Below are 18,164 nucleotides of genomic sequence, written 5' to 3' on the forward strand. Positions count from 1 at the left end.
TACTATTATGTGCTAAAAGAAGTACCACGGAGCCTAAAAAATCAGGTTGATGATCGCTAACATAGAAAGAGATCAGAATGTTCAAGGGGATGCCCGAAAATGAAGATCGGAAGACTTGAAAAGCTAAGTCTTCTAAAAGGGAACCGGAGGCTTTCAAAACGACTAAAATGACACCAAAGAGAGATTAACCAGCAGGCAGAGAGCTGGCAAAGTGTGTTCATGAATTATATACCGCACCAGAAGTTCTAGCAAGAGAAAAGCATAGGATTAATAATTAACTAGCAGAGTAATAATGGGCTTGTACATTCTGCTTTTTCTCAGTGAAAGAAATCGGTCTTTCTGCCCATTGTTTGTCTCTTCATATTTATAGAAAGGAAAATTCATAAGCCAAATCCTTTTTATAACAGTGAATCATTTCTTCCCAAAACCTCTTCAGCTTTTCCCTCACCCTGTCGTCCAGATCTTCCTGAAAAACACTTGTGAGCTTGGCCTGGGGCTCTTGCTGGTGATTTGCACTACACAAGAGAGCTGTGAGACCCATGGCCCCTTGCTGCCAAGATTTGAAGCCCTTCTTCACAGTATTTTATTTATCACCATCATTATCTTCACCTCCAATAAACATCTGTGGTATTAAGTGCCTGTTTAGCACTATCTTTAGTGTCCTGTATGTCTCTGCTGTCTGCCTGCCCAGGCTTTAAAATCTAGGAATGATGCACCCGTGCCCGAGCTGAGGGCTGGCCTCAGCTTCCGCACGCTGCACATTCCCTGGAGCACAGATGGGGACTCCTTTGTTTCTTCGAATGTTTCTTCGCTGATCAATAAAAACATGTGGAGGACAACAGAAACCAAAACAGAAATGTTATATGAATGCTAGGAAGAAACACAAATACATGTATATTATATATTAGTAAGTTTCTTTAAAGGGGCTGAACAAATGCAGACTTTTTCTGGGGTAAAGTGCAAGTAAACCAGAGGGTAAAGTTTTCCCAAGACAGAAGGGAAGAGATAATAAGATCTTTTTATAGAAAAGGAAACTAAGGGGTGTGTGGGTGGCTCAGTCAGTTCAGTCTCTGACTCTTGATTTGGCTCAGGTCATGATTGCAATCGTGAAATCAAGTCCTGAGTTGGGCTCAGTGCTGGGTGTGGAGCCTGCTTGAGATTCTCATTCTGTTTCTGCCCCTCCTCTTTCTAAAAAAAAAAAAGAAAAAAGAAAAGAAAAGACAGAAAAAAGAAACTAAAGTTTTAGCCTCTCCAGTATATCAGTTTTCTATCACCACTTTTTTATTTTTTTAAAGATTTTATTTATTTGTTCATGAGAGACATAAAAAGAGAGGCAGAGACACAGGCATGAAGCAGGCTCCATGCAAGGAGCCTGACAGGGGACTCGATCCCGGGTCTCCAGGATCCCACCCTGGGCTGAAGGCAGTGCTAAACCGCTGAGCCACTGGGGCTACCCTATCACCACTTTTTAAAATGAACTTTAGTGTTTATTTTTGATCTCTCACTATAGAAAAATTTGCAAAGTATAGAAGAGTAAGGAGAAGGTAAATTAAAAATAATTCAAACACTCAAAGCTAACACTGTTCCTGTTATTTTATGTATTTCCTTCCAATTTTTTGTGACACATATACAAATGAGAGAGATTAGTGTAATAAACTCCTGTGTATTCATGTTCCAGCTTCAATAATTTTCATGCCATAGCCAAACTTGTCTCATCTCTACCCTCACTTGCACACTCTCTTCTTCTTCATTGTATAATTTTGAAGCAAATCCCAGATATCATATTATGATAAATGTTGTAAATATTTTAGCATGTACCCCTAAGGTTGCCATGCATATTTTAGTATAGTTAATATCATATGTACAAAATCAGATATACTCATTTTCATCTATGCCTGATACCAGAAAAATTTTGATTTTTTTTCAGTTTTTATTTAAATTCCAGTTAGTTAATATACAGTGTTATATTAGTATCAGGTGCACAATATAGTGATTTAGCAGTTCCATACATCATCTGATGCTCATCACAAGTGCACTCCTTAATCCCCATCATCAATTTCACCCATCCTCCCCATCCTCTCACCTCTGGTAACCATCAGTTTATTCTCTATAATTGAGTCTATTAAAAAAATTATTTGTAATTGAAATTTAAAAAAAAATTATTCCATGATTTTTTTCAACCTCTTGCCACCATTACCCCAGTAATGACTTGGGAGAAAAAAAAAGATAACCTTTTTGAAGATCCAAAGCTTATGCAATCATCTCTCTTTAAGTAACCTCTCCTTAAACAGGATAATTTAAATGCATGTAAAGGACTTTGCACAAGTAGGAGCCATTTGACTTGGTAAGATTAATACTGTTAAAAATAGCCAACCTGATTCAGTTCTTACAAGTCAACATTTTATACATATTATAGTATTATACGTACATTATAGCAAGTAAGAGCCACGGTACCTCTGCAAGTGAGTGATGATATTCCCATTTTACAGAGAAGAACACTGAGGCTCAGAAAGTCTAACTAACTTATTTAAAATCACAGAGGTAGTTGACCTGAGATTATAGCACAATCTTGTCCAACTCCAGAACCCATCCTCTTAACCTCCATGCTAATTTTATATGATAAATTCAAGTTTTCTATTGGAAAACTAATAATTTACATAGAATCACAGGATCATGGGTCTTATTACTAGATTGTCATATTACCTAGTACAAGCCTCATCTCAATCCAAAATTAATAAGAAATATTCAAATCAGGGTGAAATTTGGGTGAATATATTGGGACACTTAAACCCCAAAATAATTAAATTTTCCTTGTAGCTATACAAGAGTATAGTTTGCCAAATATTACTCCTTTTAGACATATGTAAACTATAACATCATAATATGTCTTACTATAGTAACTTTAACAAAGTCCAACCCAAATTTTGCCTTTATCAGTAAACTTTCTTTGAGTTATGATCAATACTAATTTGAATAATATCTATGGAAGTATTTTACAGAGAATGTTCTGAATTTTGACCTTCTCTTTTCCTTTCAGTCTCTGTAATATACAGATTTGTTCCAAGTACCATCAGAGGAACCTCTATGAATTTTCTGACACTGTTCAATGGATTTGGTTGTTTCATGGGGGCATTGCTGGTGGAGTTGGTATATCTCATCTCAGAAGGTAAAAATAGGTTCATGGTATGCATATATATATATATGTACATATATATGTTTATATATATATATTGATTTGATGACTAGAGAATCAGGAGACAAAATCTTAAAAGAAGGACTTTGCCGGTGTAGTCTTTTTTTTAATTGATCCACTTTTGCAATTAAGATAGAATTAAGATAGGAAATAGACTCTTGCTGTATTCATTAATTTCTGGGAATTGTTTTTCTTTTGATAGGAGGAGGTAATTACAGAATGTCACTTCTCATGAGACCCTGTCTGCTGTCTTTCTTTAGTGTGTTTTAAAACAAATCGGTCATTATATTCTTATTAGATCTTTCAATGAGGTCATATTCAATAATGCCTCATAGGTGGCACAGATATTCCTCAGGAAAGGTAAGTCTTGTAGAAACATAGGAGGATGGGGTATCTAAACGATCTTTTTTCCTTGTGATTTTCTAGAAATCATATCTATGCAGCCAAAAGGAAACTGTGAATTGAAACGCAAATGGTCTTGGAAAATTTTTTCCCATAGAAATTGATCAAAAAAAATACCCCATCTGAAAAATGCAACAAAAAAATACTCCTTATATATGTGCTGACAGAAAAAGCGACAGGATGACAATGATTAGATGTCATGGTGAAATGCCTTGGGTTGTATTTTAAATCCACAGACTTTTTCCTTTATTTATTCTAAGATGATAACATGGCTTAACATTTTTTAAAATTTACTCTTGCTTATTTTATAAAATACTACAAGCTTATTCTCTACCTTCAAAAGTATTTACAATTGTGCACTTAAAATAATGTAAAGAAAGTGTGGGTTTGTGTTCTCCTATAACAAATTTAATTTACTTACTTTCAAACTATGGAAAAATTAACTTCTATGAATAAGAAACTTTTTTAACACTATCTTCATTCAAAAAATATTTATATGGATGACGCACTCTGTTCTAGGCACGATGTTGGACACATTGGCATGCCATGACAAGAAAATAAACACTTTAAAATCCTTGCAAAATTCCCAAGGGTGTAGGGAAGCAGTGAAATTAAAAATGATAAATTTGATGATAGGTAGAGATCTAGGGAACAAATGTACAATCCTTGAGGGAATATCAATAAGATCAAGTATTGCCCTTGTATTAGTTAACAAGAAAATTAAACAAGTATGTATTGAATATTTACTGTGTGCCAGGCTCTGTGCTACACGGAATTTGTGAGATATTACTCTTTTCTCAAAGGACGAATATTCAAATAGTCATAAAGAACTGTGTGAACAGCAGGCAGGTTGTTGACTGCTCTAGTGGTTAGATTCTTTTATGTATAAACAAGGAACAAAGCACCGGTATTAGACCTTTATAAGATAACCTCAAAAAGTCTTACCTATGTCTTTACCTAAACATCTTATGTGTTCGCATATGCTTCAACATTACTCAATGAAAATGTTTTTGAAAATTTGCTTTTAAAAATGTCTATAATCAAACCACATTGATATATTCTAGAAGAACCATGAAGTCAATATTACTATCGGTTTATATTTTTTTAAGATTTTATTTAGTTGACACAGAGAGAGAGAGAGCACAATCAGGGGAAGCTGTAGGCAGAGGGAGGGAGAAGCAGGCTCCTCCCTGAGCAGGAGCCTGATACGGGGCTCAATCCCAGGACCCTGGGATCATGACCTAAGCTCAAGGCAGACACTTAACCTATGGAGCCACCCAGGCGCCATCAGTTTATCTTGGTATATAAATCTCCATTTTTCACATATATGTTTGAGGAAGGTACCCAGTTAGGCCAAACTTCACAAGACTGTGCTTAGTTTAGTCACTGGCCACAAGTTCATAGGTTCCTCAGGACTGCCATTGCTTCTGATAAGCTGGCTACAAATGTGGAAGTCCCCACAGCTCCCCTTCGGCTTGACAATTTGCTAGAATGACTCACAGAATTCAGGAAAGCACAGTACTTATGATTACAGCTTTATATAGCAAAAACAAAGCAAAAAAAAAAAATCAGAACAAGGCCTAAGAGGGCTTCAGAAATGAAAGTTCTTTCATCCTCAGGGATGCAAGGGCCAACTGGCACACCAACGTGTGACAATATGCAGAATATGGCCAGCCAGGGAAGCTTACTTGAACTTCATGTGCAGAATTTTCATTGAGGTTTTATTATGTACACAGGATTGATTGAATTATTAGCCATGTGATTGAACACAGTCTCTAGCCTCTTCCCTCCAGAAGTTGGGCTATCACATGAGTCAAAGCCTCAACCCTCTAATCACCGTGCTTGGTCTTCCTGGCTGGCCAGGCCCCTTCTATGTCATCTCATTAGCAGAAACCATCAGGTGGGCCTCCAGGGGTCCATCATGAGTAACAAAGATACTCCAATTACTCAGAAAACTCAAAAGGTTTAGTGTTTACTAAAGAGGAACCAGGACAAAGGCCCGGCAAATTCTCTATTACACGGTTATTCTTGCAATCCATTTCATTGAAAAGCTAAATTTTTCTTAAAAATCTGAATAGTATGGTAGGAACTGTTACATTATTGCATTTACTGCAACAATCTTATAAAGGCAATATTCTCCTTATTTTTGAGATGTAATAATTAAGACCGAAAAAAGAAAGCAAAGTGGTCCAGTCATCACAACTAGTATCTGACAGAGATTTGACCCTTTCAGCATTTTGAAACCAACATCAACATTGCTTTTAATACACCAAAGAGCTATTAGGAGTCACCAAATATAAGGACTTTTTTTTTTTTTTAATTTTTTTTTTTATTTATTTATGATAGTCACAGAGAGAGAGAGAGGCAGAGACACAGGCAGAGGGAGAAGCAGGCTCCATGCACCGGGAGCCTGACGTGGGATTCGATCCCGGGTCTCCAGGATCATGCCCTGGGCCAAAGGCAGGCGCCAAACCGCTGCGCCACCCAGGGATCCCAATATAAGGACTTTTTAATGACATTTGTTACTTCTGCAATACAACCTCCTCTGATGGGGGTCTGCATGTTGTATATTACTTGCTGATAATATTCTAGATATAATAAAAGATCGATAAACAAAAGTTTATATAATTTTGGCAGAATTTACCTAGGACAAATGGCAAGGACATCTTAGACACATGGATGTGAGTAGGGCGCTCTCGTACACTTGTATTCGAGAACACCATTTAAATTACCACTAATTAATTCACTTCTTCTTTTAAAGGTTTTTGCTATGTTGTTGTTCATAGTAATATTGTGTTACGTTAAGTCCAATCCCAATAAATCAGAATCTGACAATTGGACATTAACATCAGAAGCCATCTAGTCTAACATTGTACTGAAAACTAGATGTACCAGCATCCTCCAATGCCCAGAAAAGTTCTCTGCATTGATGTAACCTGTGTCTGCTCTCTTGATGACAGTATTTCAAGGAATAAATCTGATTTTCTATCCACATATCAACTCTTCCAACATTTGATAAATATTCAGAGAAATAATGAGGTACAATGTTCAAATCCAGGCAGTCTAAGTATGTGTTCTCAGTTTCTCTACCACTAACAACAATACATAGTTCATCATGCTGTTATCAGGATTAAATGATTAATACACACAGTAAATACTCAGTAAAGATAGCTATGTTTCTAGTAGTATGGCATCTAGGATTAAACACAATACTCAAGATGTTACTTTTATCAAACTGGTGTCTCTCTCCCTCTCTCGCTTTCTCTGAATGCCAACAAAGATCGTGTTGACTTTTTCAGTAGTTGATTGTGCTTACGGCCAATTCAAACCTGAGGCTTTTTGTTTGTTTGTTTTTAACAGTTGCTCCCAGTTCAGTTTCACTCATCTTTCACAATTTTTTTCTAATTAAATGCAAGACTTTATCTTTATCCTTGATAAATGTCAACTCATCATCTTAAATAATAGACATTTTTAAAACTTGATTCTGTCACCCAGTGAATTACTAATCTTAACTTCTTTACTAGCTCTGTGTCATCTGCAAACTTAGTAAGCAAGTTCCTAGACTTCTTCCAGGTAATTGACAAAATTGTTGAATTGGACAGGAACAAAAATAGAGCCTTGTGGAAAGTTCCTAGAAATCTCACTGCAAGTTATAAACTAATCTTCCCCTTTTGGATGTAATCAGCTCCCACTTCATCTAATTACTATCATTCAGCCCATGCACTTCTCCATCATTCCCTGAATGACGTCACAGGACACTTTGTCATATGTTTTTCTGGAAGCAGGATATATCTGTGTTTGTGAAAATTCCTTTAGCCATCAGAATAGCATTCATCAAGAAAGGAAATGAAGTTTATTTAGAGGATTTGGTTCTTGTGACCCTAAATTGGCTTATGTGACTAATTAGGGTCCCTAAAAAAGAGTGATCTTTTGTATACATGACATTGAGTAGGTCACCATCTTCTCTAAGACTGTTTCCTCTTATTTAAAAAAGGGAATGCTGTACTGCACTTTTCTCAGAGATGACGAGAGGATAAAATTAAATAATGCATTTGATCATTTCCATACCAGAGATTCTTTTAAATAGAAAATTAAGTCATATATTATAGTGGCCCCTTTGGTTAAAAACATACCAGTCTTTTAGTCAAATAACCAGACCAATTTTCTTGATAAACCAGAGTGACACCAACACAATAACTATGTGCTTAAGCATCCCACACGCCTCCACATTCCATTTAGCATATAAGATATTTTAAACCTTTAAGGATTCATGTCAGCTGAGCATGTGTGTATGTGAGTGTGTGTGAGTGTTGGTGTACGATTGGGAGAGACGATCGGCTCTCACAGTCTCCCAGGCTCCAAGCCGCATTAGTCATTTTTAGCACCATGATGGAGAATGGTGTGAATGCGGTAAATTCAAAAGATTTCTCAAAACTTGACTGTGCAGACAGATAACTGTTAGAGTGACATTTTCAGTACAAGTGAGAAAACTGATCCTTCTGGGATCTCTAACTCCGAGTGCTTTAAAGGAGAAGATACAAGACTAAACCCATCCTCCTACACTAATCATTTCAGGAATAGTTTCTCTAAAAGTAGCAATGCTAATAGAAGGGAGTGAAGAAGTCACTCAAACTGCTTATTTCCACTCTATCCCATTAGCAACCAGATCAGTTTTCTCACACTCATGGGTTCAAGCTTACCTTTTGACGAAAATAACAAAATAGAATTCAGTGGAAAGTGACATCTTAGTTATGGACGTGCAGGTGATTGAAAGATCCAAAGCAAACTGTCTAAGGGAAAAAGAATAATTGGGCAGAATCAAGAAGTCAGGGAAATATCTTCTTGTCCCTGTTAGTCCTGCCTCCTAGAATTCTGGAAAGGAGCCAAGAATTTAGCTGTTTGATTCCCAACAAGATCATTTTAAATTAAAAATATGATCTTTTAAAATTCTCATTTGAATATCTGTGATTATTGAGACCACTGACAGCCATGTCAGCATGAATCCCTGAGTTGCTCTTGAAACAGGAATTTACAGTTACAGTAAACTTGAAAGAAAATATTTATCCACCTGAAAAGCTATTTAGATGGATTCCATGGACCCATGCCTATTTTCTTAAAAATATGTTTCTTCAGATTCATCTCAGCGCCCCAGATCCAACTTCATCTGTGTTTAGAGATGAGATTTTAGACCTAGGTAGAGAACGTGACCTGCCACCTCATAATTTACCTTTAGCCAGGCCAGACTCTACTTGCCCATCCAGCTGGTCTAATGCCACTGTTCCTGGGGCTTCTTTGATGAGACCCCTGACAACTCTCAAAGGCAAATCCTGCTCATGGTCTTCAATCAGAAGTAGATTCAGAATTCTCCTTGTACAATGAGGTTTTGAATCTCAGATATAACTTATTCTACACCCTCAAACTTTGGAGACTGCTCAGAGGCCTCAGGATTCATAACAGTATCAAAATAGAGCTCAAAATACCACTTAGACTATGGGAAGCAATTATCTACTGCTGTTGGCTTGCAAGAGGTAGAAAGGGCTGATTTTTGAGTCAGACAAACTGGAATTCAAATTCAATTCAGCCTTTAACAAGCTGTGAGTCTTGACCACAGTACTTAACTTTTCTGAGCCTTAGTTTCTCCTTCTCAAAGATGATGTCACTAATAACTTCTAAGATTTCTATAAAGACCAGAGGAAATAGATATAAAGCATGAGGTTAATAAAAGTGCACATAAATAATGATTTGTGGTGTTGTTATTATAAATTGAGTGGGATCTCAACTTTTTTCAATTAGGCCAGGATTATTATCATGGGTACGATGATCTGGTATGGCTTTAATAATTCTTCAAACAAGAATGTGTTCCATAAATGAGGACATCAAGTGTCCTACTCAGCTTCAATTCCAGGTCTGGATTGGGATGAGATGAAATAAAGTAGTACTCTAAGATTCTTCTTGGCCTCATGGACCTATGTCATTAGTGGCACTTCCTTCACACTGAAAACTTACAAGTCTACATGGAATTGCATATGCATTAATGTTCATGCTGGAAATTGAAACTAGACATTGAATTTAACACTAGAAGGATGAGTGGTATTTGGCTTGATGAATATAGGAGTAAAATATTTCTGGCAGAGAGTATATATACCAAGTATATATACCAAGCCCTGGAAGTAAGAATTAATAGGTGCATCAGAAGAACTCAAAAACTGGTAACATGAAAAAAAAGAAAAAGAAAAAAAATAGTAACATGAAAATGATCAGCAAATGGGAGGAAATCGCATAAAGTCAGGCTGAGGAATTAAAAGCAAAATCATGCAGGACCTTTGGCTTACGGGAATTTTTTTAAATTTGAATGCAATATGAAATCATAAAGGCACCAAAAAAGTAACATGATCTATTTGTTTTAAAATTACTATGGATGCAGTATAAATTAGAAGGCAAAAAGAATGGTTTGGGTGAAGTTTACAACTGAACTAACCCAGGCAAGTCTAGGATAGTGATGAACTAGGGGAAGTAGGCAGATGGAGAGAAATGAATAAGCATGATTTTAGAGGTAGAATCAAGAATGCCTAGTGGAGTCAGGAGGTGGTAGGATGCAGGAAAGAGAAGTGGTATCAAGGAAGCATCCAGATTCTGCCAAGAGCAACTGGGTGGACAAAAATCCACCCAAATTACTAAGTGGAGAACACTAGAAGACAAACAGATTGGAAAACTTGTCACCTGTTCACTTTTTAACACATTAATTTTGGCATACCTGTGAGACATCCAAATAGAAATCTCTAGAGCTCAGTAAAAAGATCTGGGTTAGATATATAATTATGAGAATCCTTGGCACGAAAATAGGATTGGCACCCACAGAAGTGAATTAAATTATCTAGTGTGAATATTGAGAATGAGGGCAAAAAAAAAAAAAAAAAAGGAGCACAGTACTTAAACCTGAAAAGGCCCATGTTAGAGTTCAGATGGTGGAAGAATGGCCTGCCAAAGAAAGAAAAGTAGCAGCCAGAGAAGTTGGGAAAAATATACTTACACACACACACACACACACACAAACATACATGTGTATATATGTGAGTGTGAGTGTATGTATATGCATACTATTTTAGTGAAGATAAAAGAGAAGATTGTTTCAAATAGGAAATGGTAAACTGGATAAAATCCTACTGGGTAAAATCCTACTGTGAGGTCAAGTAAAATGAAGAATGGAAAATATCTGTAGATTTAGCAACTTTATGATCACCAAAAACTTTATCAAGAGTCATTTCAGTGGTGAAGGGAATGAAAACCAGATTGGAGTAGGGGTAAAGAACATGTAGGTGGTGAGTAAATAAAGTATCACATTCAAACAACTTTTTAAAGGAACCTGTCAATGAAGAAGACTTAAGAGATAAAGTGGTGGCTAGATGGGGAAGTGGGTAGATTTGCCAGAGTTAGCAAATAAAAATACAGAACACCCAGTTACATTTGAATTTCAGGTTAACAATGAATATTTTTCTTAGTACAAGCATGTCCCATGCAATATTGTGAACATACTTTACACCAAAAACTTATTTGTGCACTGTTTAAGACATAATTATCCTAAAAAATAATTTGTTGTTGTTCTGAAATTCAAATTTAACTGTGAGTTCTGTATTTTATCTAGGAGGTTAGGTGTGAGTTCAAGATACTTTTGTATTTATTTCAAGAGATACTTGGACATATTTAACTGATGAAAACATCTGGTGTATATGGAGAAGCTAAAAATTCAAGAGAAAGAAAAGAGATTGACTTCTCCCTGGAGGGTGGATGCTTCTTTCTTGCATTCATACAGAAGAAAGAATGGGAGGTATGGGTGCAGGGTCAAACAGAGCTGTGGTTCTGCTTTAGACAGATGCTGGCAGCTACTTTTCAAGACTTTCGGTTTTCTTAATGAAGTATGCAGTGAGCCATTCATGAGAGCAAAAGGGGGTTTGGATGAAAATGAGGAAAAGGAAGGGCAGGGAGCTAAGAACGTGTTATCGCAAGAGAAAGAAAAGATGGTTTAGAAGAAAAGCATTAAGATTGCCAACAGTGTTGAAGGCCAGTTGATGCTGGTAACCATGAAGAGTGATACCGAATGACCTAAAGCGTGATTTTGTACAGTGCTATTCAGGTGTCCAATGCAGTTATGAAGCTGTCTGGTAGACTTGTAAACAGTCTAAAGACCACAAGATGGGGAAAAAGGCACAAATTCTACTCTTGAATGAAAGTAATGTGAAGTAAATCTTACATGCAATTTCCCTCCAAATATGCAAGGGAGGGTGGATATCTTTTCAAATTCTGAAATAAATCTCCATCATTAGCTAACTGAAGTTACAAATTAGAGAACAAACTGTACAAATAAGGAGATATTGGGCAAAATCAGTTCCTGTTACATCCATGATATTATTTAAACTCAGTATTTTACCATTTTAAATAGCTCCACTTTGAGGTTGACTTATAAATTCAGTTCACAAATACATATTGGGTTCCTACTATGTGCAAGCACTGGCCAGATAGTGAATTAATAATACCGGGGCTGATGTTTAATTAACAAGAAGAATCTTATAGAAATATTTGACACTCAAATTAATATCAGATATATTCATTTGACTAATGCTATTACAATTACAGTTCATAGCTAATGGCATTATCGGGCTATTATCACAAAGCATTACCTCTCTTCTAAAACTCATTTCCATGATAATTCATTGAAATCATCATGAGAACACACTATCTTGATGGGTTTTTGCCTCCCAATGCTCTTCAAGAGAATGAACTCACCCTTATGAAAAAGCCTGTTATCCCAAGTATCACCCATGCTCATTCTTTCTGCAGTTCAGGTGAACAATGCATAGTGATTTCTCTACATTTTTGAAAGACACGGTGTCCCTTCCTGAAAACAGCAACCTAACTTCATTTTATCCACAATTCCCAAAGTAAAAATGCAAATTAGAGTCTCAAAGCAGACATTGTTATGAGAGCAAGGTATCAAGCATGTGCGAATTTGGGGCCCAACCTCAGTTCACCCATCGAATCAACAAATAATTATTCTGTCTCCTTTGCATGACTTTAGGTAAACAGTTCAGCTTCTCTGTGCCTCTGTTTCCTTGTCTGTAAATTGAGGGTAATAATACGAGTACTTAGACAAACATGAAAAAGTGGGAGAAAAGCCAAAGTTAGCAGATAGTTGTTAGATATTATTTCCTTCAGATATCATGAAAATTAATGTGTTTTAAAAATTAACTCAGGTAGGAGAACTATGAATCTCAAATGAAGCATTTAAATCAGGTTACTGAAAGAAGGAAGGAAAGAAATTAACATTTATTAAGTGTCAGTTATATGCAGACTTTGCTATATGTACTTCACAAATTTATTATTTCATTAAATCTTCACAACAATTCTTTGGGGGTAAATGTTTGTAGCCCCATCACAGGTAAGAGGAAAATGAACTGAGAAAGTTATATAAGTTGCCCAAATCTTACAGCATCGATGGATTCCTGATTCCCAAATTCCTTTTGCTACACCAGGGCTTATTTCCCGTGGCACAGACGCACGTCTGTCCTGGAGAATGGCAGATATGCATTTTTAATTACTTACTTCTTCAGCAGGTAGTGAATCGAGAGGTAAAGTAAGGTATAAAACCCATTTCGGCTCTGTCTCAACAATTTTGGACATTTACTAGCTCACTAGCATTACAAAAAATAACTTTAAAAACACATCTCACAAAGTCTGAGGGGAAGTAATGGTTCGCTGTGCCCAACTATCATTTGAAGAGATTCCAAAAGGCATATTTTAATATTTTCAGAGTTCCATTACATTCAAAATAAAACAGTGTTAGCAAAAAGGGGAACTACTCAATCTCCCTCCAAAAAGACAGCAGAAATCTGCTTCTAATCAAAAGCGTTATGCTGTAGCATTTAAAATAATGCTGTGTATATTTGAGAAATTTGGTAAATCTAGGGTTTCAGCAGGGAGTAAAGGGACATATCACTGAAGTGAATGAAAATTAGGTTTCAGAATAGATTGGTTATTGTTACTCGGGATGTTATGATTTCCCAAATAATATCTTAAGACAGTTTTATACATAGCACATAACTTTTAAGTTACAGCATCCAGGCCACTATTCAATGCTTCAACTGCTGAGGAAGAGTAGGTTACAACAGAACACCAGCCGTTTCCATTGTTTTGTAATAAACCAGAAATGATTTTTAGAAGTAAGAGTTTTCCAAATGTATGCTTGATGAAGTGGTTTTAAAATATTATTTTTTGCTGTAAAGGTAATATATGATGAAATCCAAATTCTAAAAGGAGGGGTGGGGAAAGACCAACAAGATGATGGCAATTATTATTTGGGTAAAGCTTTTCCTAATATTTTTTTATTTGTGTGCATGTGTGTGTGGGTATGAGATTTTATATAGAGAGAGAAGTTCTAAACAAAATTAGGCTCTGAATATACCCTGCTGAATGCTCAATTAAAAAATTATATCAAGTTCCTACTTCTCTTCCTCTTAGAAGTATCAGGAGCAGATTTCCATGTCATTTGAAATTAAAAAAAAAAAAAAGCTCACTTTTTTTTTTTCTAGAATCCTGGAAATGGGATTATTCATTCAATTAGGATAAACATTTTAAAGACTATTAAGAAGTAAAGACAAATTGTTTTCTAAAAGGCTGCATCAATTATGCCACCATTGCAGTAGAATACTACTTGTCTTAATGTGTTAATTGCAGCCCTGAACATAATATTTGATCTTTGTTAATACGATTGACAGAATTATATTGTGTTATTACTTTAATTTGTATTTTTCAGAACAGAAAATTGAAAATTTTAATGTGATGAACTTGATCATATTTTTTGCTCATTTTTCTTTTTGTCTATTTGTCTTTTTTTCTTTTTGACTTAGCTGTTTTTTTTAACTTTAGGGATATTATCACTTAGTCAAATTTATTGCTAATATTTTCCTAGTTAACATTTTAATTTCATAGAGGAGTTTATTTTGCACAGGTTTTGTTGATACATGTAATCAGATCTATCAACCTTTTTCATTGTGACTAATATCACTGCATTTATCTATGGTTGTGGAAATTTCAGTAGTTTCATATCTTGAATATAAGATTCTCATCCATGTGGACTTTATTTATGTGTTAAGTAAACACTTATTTCCTTCAAATAACCAAATTTCACAGTGTAATTTGATATCTGTTGTGAAAAGTTAAACCATAAATATTCCGTAGCCATAGGATAAGCGGAACAGAACTAATCAGTTAATAATATATACTTTCTTATATTCTTAGTTCTTAGGAGATTCTCGGGCTCTTTGGGGGCTACCTTTCAGCTACCGCTTGGTTTTAGCTTAGTGTCACCCTCTTTTTAATTATTACACCTTTATGATATATATTACATATCAACTATTGCTAATCATACTTGTCCTTACGGTTATTCTTCATTTGTAAAAATCTTATTTCCTATGGTGTGTATTTTCAGATGGATTTTAGAATCATCTTATCAGTTTTCCCCAAATCTCATTTTTATTTTAATTAAAAAAGTAAAACTTGCTAGTTAATTAAAAAAATAAAGCTTTGATAATACGTAGTGTTCCATCTAAGTATATAACTTTTTTATTTATTCAATGTAAAAAAATTCAGTTCAATAAGATACTCTTTTCTTCATTATTATCCTGGACATTTCTTGTTGAACTTATTGTTGGCATTTTATGCTCTTTTACTTTTTTTGTTTTTGTGAACTGAAGCATCTTCCCTCATTATAACTCGCTGAGATAATTATTATTATATAGGGGGATTATTAAAATTTATGTCTGTGTCTTGCATTCAACTTCTTAAACTTTCTTAGTAAATTTATGAGAGTATTCTAGTTTATCTTTTTAAGTTCATAGCAAAATTATCTAATCTTAAATACAATTTTTCTAAAAATCCTTTTTTCCCATATTAACTCCTCTGTTTTGCGTCTTTATCAGGATGCAGCCCTATAGAGCAATGTTAATACCAGAAGACATTCACATTTTATCCTGTTTATAATCTTAATATGGATCTCTCTTATTTTTTATTAAGCATATTTTTAGGTTTATGAAGATAATGTTAAAGGATATTATTTATCATAAGAAAATCTCTTATTTCTCGTTTTCTAAGATTTAAACAAATCAGATTAGATTTTATTGAATTCTCCTTAAGTAGTTCTTGAGATCACCTCTTGATTTTCTTACTGTTCCTGATAATATAGTACATTTAATCAATGGATTTTCAATATTAAATAAACAATACTTGTCAGAAGCAGTAGTTGATGATCCTTTTGCTAATGCTCTGGAAAGATCCAGAGGAAAGATTCATTTCTTCCATGAAAATTAAAAGATGCATTCAGGATGTAATGTCTCTTTTGAAGATAATTGTAACTTTTCCCCACTGTTTCTTGCCAGTAAGATTTTTTTCTCTTTTTGGCTCGATTTGGACAATTAGGGTTTTCCTAGATAATCATCCCATTTCCATATTTTTCTTAAGTATTATTTTTTTCTACTGAAGTATAATTAACATACAGTGTCATAACATATATTATAACGAATATATTATTTCAGGTGTACAATATAGTGATTCAACAATTCTCTACATTACTCATCCTCTTTACCTATCTCACCCAACCCTCCACCTCCCCTCTGCTCATCACAGTTTGTTCTTTATAGTTAAGAGTCTGTTTTTTAGTTTGTCTCTTTTTTCCTTATTCATTTGTTTTGTTTCTTAAATTCCACATATGAGTGAAATATTATACTATTTATATTTCTTGGACTGACATTTCACTTAGCATTAGATCCCCTAGATGTACTCATGTTGTTACAGATGGTAACATTTCATTCTTTTTAATGGCTGAGTAACATTACATTTTTATTTATATTTATATATATATATATATATATATATATATATATATTTGTATACACCACATTGTCTTTATTCCGTAAGATTTTTGACACTTTATTTTTTTTCCTTTAACTTTCCTTATATTTGTTTTGTTTTTTAGCGCTTTTTTTGGGCTGAATGTTTAGTGCATTTACTTTTTCCTTAAAAACGAAAACACATGTGCCTTTAAATGTACCTCTGAATAGAATTTACATCTCTATCCCTAAAGTTGTAAATGTGATTTCTTCATTTTCTTCATTTTCAAATACTTTGTGGTTGCAGGTTCCATTTTCATTTTGACCAACTAATTATTTAGGAGCAGTAATTTTTTAAGAGCAGTATCTTTAATTTCTAGGAGATTTGGTTTGCTATTGGTGTTATTAAAACTTCTACAAGAGAGGAATTTTTTTTTACTAAACAGTATTTTAATCTTTACTAAATTCTTATCAATGGCATTATTCTAATTCTTTATATTATTTCTTTTTTTGCCTAGTCTATCAAAAATTGACCAATATGTGATATAATCATTCACAAGAATTGTTGATCTACCTGTTTTTATCCTGTTTCCAACAGACTTGTTATGTTTTTATTACTTAAGGGATGTACATTGACATATCTTTAATTTGAACTGTGCCTTTTATAAATATAAAAAGATCCTTAGTGTCCCTTTGTCATGATTTTTCCTTTTCCTCTGCCTTATAATTTCCTAAATTATTATTATTATTTTAACTTTTGTCAATTTGTGTTAGGAGTGTTTTTTGTAAGCAACAGTTGTGATGTATATTATAGTTGCTTTTTCTTCTATATATTGGCCTTTTTTGCATTTAGTCATCCTCAAAATAAGAGATTTGCTGAGAGGCAGTACTTGCCAACTAAGAATATGTGTAGGTTCCCTTAGCGTCTGTCACTTTCCAAATTTTTAGTAAAGTGCTCTGCAAAAGTGCACCCATTAAAACCCATGTTACTATGAGGCAGACTGCTGGGCCAGAGTGAGAATTTTACACCATTTTCTGGTTGTCCAACAATCTGATCAAATGATGTGATGGTCAACTGGTCTCAAGCATACATGGAGTGCTCCCTAAAAATTACATTCATCTCTATTCTTCTCATTGGGAGCTATGCTATCTGAATTCAGTGCCCCTTGACTGTCATGCTCCCACTACTTCCTGTCTTAAGGTTTAAGGAGACATACTCCCTGATATAGTCTAGAAGCAGAGGTACTTGGTGCTGGCTACTGACTAGAATGGAATACAGAATTACTATTTCTCCTCAAAACAGTAATTATACATTATAGCAACAGCAGCTACCAATATTCTGTTTAGAACTGACCTTGACTTCTGTGTGGGGGCATGTTCTGATCTACCTCCTATTCACCTGTTTGGTGTGGGAGGGATCCTCAACCTAAATAGGATATGGTGGTTGAAAACATGGCACCTGGCACTGGAACGATGGACTGACTGCAGGTTATTAGTCACATACACTTACGGCCCAGGGGAGGAGAAGGTGACATGCAGGGCTATATGGGGTCTGCACTTGGAAGTAAACAAGGGTCTGTGGAAGCAGGTTTGCTAGTAACAACACAGTGAGGCAACTGTTGGGTCCAGCAGGATGATGTGATTGCCTATTTGAATAATATTGAAGGCTGGTAAGGATGCAAAAGCTTTAG

General features: G+C 35.0%; 1 protein-coding gene across 2 annotated transcripts in view; it reads left to right on the forward strand.

Annotated features, from left to right (window-relative positions):
• SLC15A5 (solute carrier family 15 member 5) overlaps nt 1-18,164 on the forward strand; it is an 82,426-nt gene that overhangs the window by 54,226 nt on the left and 10,036 nt on the right. For both annotated transcript variants that reach the window (XM_025455658.3, XM_035706986.2), the window contains one exon: nt 3,038-3,166. In XM_025455658.3, coding sequence (XP_025311443.3) covers nt 3,038-3,166 — 129 coding nt within the window. The remainder of the gene's footprint in view (nt 1-3,037; nt 3,167-18,164) is intronic.

The sequence above is a fragment of the Canis lupus genome, chromosome 27 (genome assembly GCF_003254725.2).
Source record: "Canis lupus dingo isolate Sandy chromosome 27, ASM325472v2, whole genome shotgun sequence".
In the NCBI taxonomy this organism is placed as follows: domain Eukaryota; kingdom Metazoa; phylum Chordata; class Mammalia; order Carnivora; family Canidae; genus Canis; species Canis lupus.